Source organism: Frankliniella occidentalis, unplaced genomic scaffold, assembly GCF_000697945.3.
Source record: "Frankliniella occidentalis isolate FOCC.00 unplaced genomic scaffold, Focc_3.1 Scaffold2347, whole genome shotgun sequence".
NCBI lineage: Eukaryota > Metazoa > Arthropoda > Insecta > Thysanoptera > Thripidae > Frankliniella > Frankliniella occidentalis.
In genome coordinates, this window is record NW_026269432.1 from 6,213 (window position 1) to 11,792 (window position 5,580).

General features: G+C 58.6%; 1 protein-coding gene across 1 annotated transcript; it reads left to right on the forward strand.

Moving 5' to 3' along the window:
- Nucleotides 1-135: 135 nt before the first annotated feature.
- On the forward strand, nucleotides 136-5,419 carry LOC113212271 (transforming growth factor-beta-induced protein ig-h3-like; the record flags this gene model as incomplete). The annotated part of the gene is given in 12 exon segments (XM_052276272.1): nucleotides 136-234; nucleotides 326-390; nucleotides 1,249-1,397; nucleotides 1,630-1,800; nucleotides 2,054-2,185; nucleotides 2,271-2,439; nucleotides 2,684-2,899; nucleotides 2,995-3,132; nucleotides 3,313-3,616; nucleotides 4,283-4,451; nucleotides 4,548-4,670; nucleotides 4,860-5,419. Coding segments are annotated over 12 exon segments (2,140 nt in total), but the record flags the coding sequence as incomplete, so codon positions are not given.
- Between the last annotated feature and the right edge of the window lie 161 nt (nucleotides 5,420-5,580).

The window sequence follows — 5,580 nt, forward strand, 5'->3', positions numbered from 1 at the left end:
ATAATTATAATTGCGAAACTTGATATGTTTTTGCCCAAACTTGTCCGTCTACACGTTGCCACAATAAAGAGTGAAAAGGCACAAAATTCCTTATTAAGCAGAGGGTAAAACATAATTTCTTATAATTTTTCGCAGTCCCAACACATGCGTCATCGAGGAGGTTCCGGGCACCAAGCACAAGATCTGGACCGAGTGCAAGTACTGGGCCGACCGTGACATCTGCGGTCGGAAGGCGTAAGTACCGTGAACGTGGCCCTCGGTTGGGAAGCACCACAAGAAACGTCGGTTTCTCATACCTTTTCGTTGGACTTTTCTTTTCTGACAGGGTGGTGCGCTATGACTGCTGCGAGGGCTTCAGCCGCGTCGAGGGCCAGCACGGCTGCACTGGAGGTCAGTGTGTTTCGCCTATTGTGTCCACTGGCTGCACCAGACGTTGTCCAGCAGGTGGCTGACGGAAGTCACCTTGTTTTTGGATCCGGCTACTCAGTCGCCTTACCAGCCAGACACCCGCGGGGTTTACAGTGTAGTCTCATTTGCTGTCGCACACAAGTCCCGGGTCCCGGGTCCTGCAGGAAACTGTTTTTGAAAACGTCTTTTATACCCCAACCCAAACCCAAAGCTGCCCTTCAAGCTCAGCCCCACCCGACCCCGTCCTCCACGACTCCTCCGAGCCCCAACCCACTCCACACCTTGCCGCGCCCCGCCCCTCTTGGGACCGGCGGCGGCGGCCGCCGCCGCGAAGAGTCGAGTTCTGTTTCACCTCCCCCGCTTTCATTAAGCCCTACACAACGTAACACGAAAGAGTTTTGAGAATTTCCCGAAAGTTTTACGGCGCAGCAGCAGCGCAGGGGCGACCCGCCACCGCAGGGAAGGAGAGGGGGGGGGGGGGCAACGCTCCTCATATGCATATGTCCGGTCGTCGAAAATACTAGGAGGTGGCTGATCTACTCTGCTCACTTTCGTAGTTAGTTATAATAAATTACCACATGCATGCTTCGGGTGGGTTTCCTACTCGTAAGGTATCGTCCAGAAATTACGTCCGTTTTACTCGGGTTCATTCGGCAAACTGTGGGACGCAAGCCCGGCGCCTGCGAGACTCGGGGTCGGCCACCCCGCAGTACGCGCATGCACTGCAGGCGAGTTGTTGCCTACCTACCAGGCGCTACGAGAGCGGTGAATGACGGACGTACTTTCGGGATGACCCCCTAGAGGGGCCATGTGCCTCACCCTGCTGCGCCTTTGTTGCAGTGCTGCCGCTGCAGGACGTGGTGAAGACGGCCCGCGCCGCCGGCGCCGCCCGCTTCGCCGCGCTGCTCGAGTCGTCCGGGCTGGCGGACCGGCTCCGAGCCGAGGGGGGCGCCTTCACGGTGTTCGCGCCCTCGGACCAGGCCATGGATGTAAGCTCCGCCGCCCAGGCCGGGCCGGCGAAAATAACACACGGGGATAAAACTTCAGGGAACTCATGAAAAATGCAAACGTGCGGGGAACTCGTTAGGCAGAGGGCTAGAGGGTTCGGGAGCTCGTCATCACGAGCGGAATAAAGTACAGAAACATGAGGGATGTATGGGTCGCGACCTGTGCCCCGTCGTACCCGTGACGAGGTTCAGGCCGAACCCTTTACCCGCGCAGGAGCTCACGTCGGCGCAGCTGGCGGCGCTGCGGGGGGCGCGCGCCAACAACCCGATCCTGAACCACCACATCGTGGCCAACAAGATGATGTCCAAGTCGTGGGGCGCAGACCAGCAGCTGCTCAGCCGCCTGCAGGGGAGCATGCTGCGCGTCAACAAGTACTCCAGCAAGGTGAGTACCCGGGGCATATGCGCGTCAACAAGTACTCCAGTATGGTGAGTACCCGGGGCCTGGGCACCAACAAGTACTCCAGCAATGTGATTACCCTGGGGCATGCGCGTCAACAAGTTCTCCAACAAGGTGAGTACCCGTGGCCTACGCGTGAACACTTACTCCAGAAAGGTGAGTACCTGAGCGTCAACAAGTACTCCAGCAACTGCTGTGCCTTGTTCACCCGCTGAGCGCGATGGCACCTACCTTGCAGATCGAGACCGTCAACTGTGCCACCATCGTCCGCAAGGACCAGGAGGCGACCAACGGCGTGGTGCACATCGTGGACGCCCTGCTGGACCCGGAGCGGTCGACGCACGTCGACCTGTCCGTCGCGGTTGAGCAGGTAAGGGGGAGTTCGGGATCATGTACTCCTTTGCCGTCGTCGAGATCCTGACCTAATCGAGAGCCGCTCCTTGTCCTCCCCCCAGGACGGTCGTTTCCGGCAGCTGTCCCGCCTCATGCAGCGCTCCGAACTCTTCAACACGCTGCGGCGCCAGAACGTGGCCTACACGCTGTTCGCCCCCAACGACGAGGCCTTCCAGAAGATTCCCGTGGCGCGCCTGCAGCGCCTCGAGGCTGACGACGAGGCCAGAGACGGTATAGTTTTATTGCATGATAAGTTCTTTTGGTACCGAGTACTTTTGATGCCAAGTGCTTTTAGTGCCATGTAAGTTTGGTACTAAGTACTTTTGGTAAGAACTACTTATAGTGCCAAGTACCTTTAGTAACAAGCACCTTTAGCACCAAGTACTTTTTTGGTACAAAAATACCTTTGGTACCGAGTTCGTTTAGAACCAATTATTTTTAGTATACCGAGTACTTAGTCCTGCGCCTGTTGCAGCGCTGCTGCGCCACCTCGTGGTGCCGCACCCCGTGTGCGTGGGCGCCGTGGTGGGGCCGCACCGCTTCCCGACGCGCGGCGCGGAGCGCCTGGCCTTCGACTGCGACGCGCGCGGCGCCACCGTCGCGGGCGTGCGCTTCGGCGCGGACGCCGACATGACCCTCGCCACCGACGGCCTGCTCTACATGCTGGACGACGTGCCCCTGCCGAACCGAGGTACATATTCGAGTATCTCGAACGCAAACGACGCTATCGCAAAGAGAGTGAGTTGTAACACTTGATTGACGACGACGTTCCCTGCCGGCCCGCAGTCAAGACCCTGCTGCAGCTGGTCCAGGAGGAGCGGCTCTACAGCTTCGCCGAGGTGGTGCGGGCCGCCGGTCTCGAGTCCCTCCTCGACGGCGACGGCGACTACACGCTCTTCGCTCCGTCCGAGGCGGCCATGGCCTGTGAGTCACAGAGAGCAGAGCTTAGCGTCAGCGTGGAGCGTGGAGTTTGTGTTGAGGGAGAGATGTTGCCGATCTCTCACCCAGCACTACTTTACAAACTCGACGCAAAGCAGCCGCCGCTTGTAAAGAAACCCTCACCGCACAGCTCTTGTTTACCCTCTCGCTTACCCCTTTCCTCAGCGCTGGCGTACGGCCAGCTCAACAGGCTGCGCGCGGACCAGGCCGCGGCCAGGAGCTTCGTCATGCTGCACCTCTCCCGGGGCAGGATCGCCACCGAGACCATCACGGACAACCAGGTGGCGCAGACGCTGGAGAACGACGCGCTGCGCCTGCAGGTGTACCGCAAGGGCTACGGCGTGGAGGACGCCCTGATCGAGCGCCCCGACGTGCAGGGCCTCAACGGGGTGCTGCACGTCATCACCAAGTGCCTGCGCTCGGCCAACGTGACGCTCGAGGAGACGCTGCGCCAGGACGGCAACTACACGTAAGCCGCGAGAATGAGGAGGAAGACGGGGAGAAGAAGGTAGAGGAGAAGGTAGAGGAGGAGAAGGGGGAGAGGGTGAAGGAGAAGGTAGAGGAGGAGAGGGGGGAGAGGGTGAAGAAGGGGGTAGAGGAGGAGAAGGTAGAGGAGGAGAAGGATGGGCCTGGCCTGTTGTAGACGCGGCTCTCAGTTTAGCGCGTCTGATTAGTCCATTAATTCAGGGCGTCCCGACCGTGTCCGCCGTGCTGCGGGTGGCCGCGGGGCGCGGGGCACGCGAGCGTCCCCAGAGGGCGCTCATGGCGGTAACACTATATAGGGGAGGCAGGAGGGGCCGCGCCGGAGCCTCCTGATAAAAGATCCACCGCCACGGCGCCCTCAAGGTCTTGTGTCTCGCGCGATGAGTAGTTACCCGCCCCCGGCGTTAGACTGTTACTTTGCTCTTGTGTTACTTTTCCTTCAGTTTCTTTCTCATGAGTAACCACCTATCATGTGCCAAGTTATTGTTTTTCATCGTGTGTTACTGTGTGTCATCATATGTCATATGTTACTTTATCCAATGTTACTTTTCCATTGTTACTTTCCCTCCGTACTTTCTCCCCCTTCCCCCTCCCCCGCCTGCTTGCGGCACGCCATGCTTCGCCCTCGCTCACGACACGCGTCCGTGTTCAGGACTTTCCTCCGGGCCATGGACCGCCTGCGGGAGGACTCGCCCAACTCGCTCGAGTTCCGCGGTAGCAGGACGGCCTACACCTTCCTGGTGCCGTCGGACCAGGCCTTCCAGCGCCTGGGCGTCGCCAAGCTGCAGAGCCTCCTCGCCAACACGACGCTGCTCGCCCGGGTCAGTTCAGCACTGGAAACAACTATTTGCTGTCAGTGAATAATATCGAGAGTTTGATGTATGTTTTAACAAATCGGGTGTGTCCAACAATACCAGACGCTCAAGAACCACGTGGTCGACGATATGGTAGGCACCGAGTCCTTCCGGGAAAACCTGCAGTACACGGTGCCCTCGAGGCAGAGCAGCCTCCACGTGACCAGGGCCGACGGCAAGCTCAGGGTGCGTTCAGGAAATTTTCAAGGTTCTTACCTTACAAAAGTTTCCAAACAATTTTTTCGGATTTTTTTTTCCAAAGAGCGTTGAGAGGATTTTTAAAAATTTTGATCCATAATATTGCATACTATTTGGTACGTCTACTGCTCGCTAGTTGTTTGGAAGTTTCCACCCTAAAACCACCCTGCCCGACAGGTGAACGATGCGACGGTGCTGACGTGCGACCGCACCAACCGGCAGGGGGTCGTGCACTACATCAACAAGGTGCTGATCCCGGAGGAGCAGCACGTGCACGTGACGGTGCCGCCCGTGTCCGTGCCGCGCGTGCGCTGGGAGGAGCAGGAGCGCACGACGGTGCACGAGGAGCGCGGCGAGGACGACGACGACTACGTGGACCCGGACCTGGGGCCGCAGCCCGAGGTGTACCGCGGCCGGCCCGGCCCCGCCCTGCAGGAGGAGCACCGCTACCGCGAGGAGCACGTCGCGGGCCGCGGAGGAGCGGCGTCCAGCTGGCGCCAGCAGCAGCACCACCAGCAGCAACGGGTGCAACACGCGGCGCATCACTACCTGCACAACACCAACAACTACTACCAGGAGTAGCAAGCAAGGGAAACCGCGAAATTTCAAACCCCTGCATATTAACACACGACACGCCGCATTCAATACACACTAACAGAACAACTCTCCACGATTGTAAGTTATGTCACGCAAACTTTCACTCGCTGGCATGATAAAATCTCATCAGTATATTAAAAGAGTTTTATTATACCGCACATAAATACCCTGCTCCGCGATAGTTTACTAGACACCCTTTTTTTTCTTCCCACCGTCAGTACTACTACCACTGCTGTCCAGCTCGGCCCACTCCACCGCAGCAGATAACGATGTTGTGCCCCGGCCGGCGCCCCCCACCCCC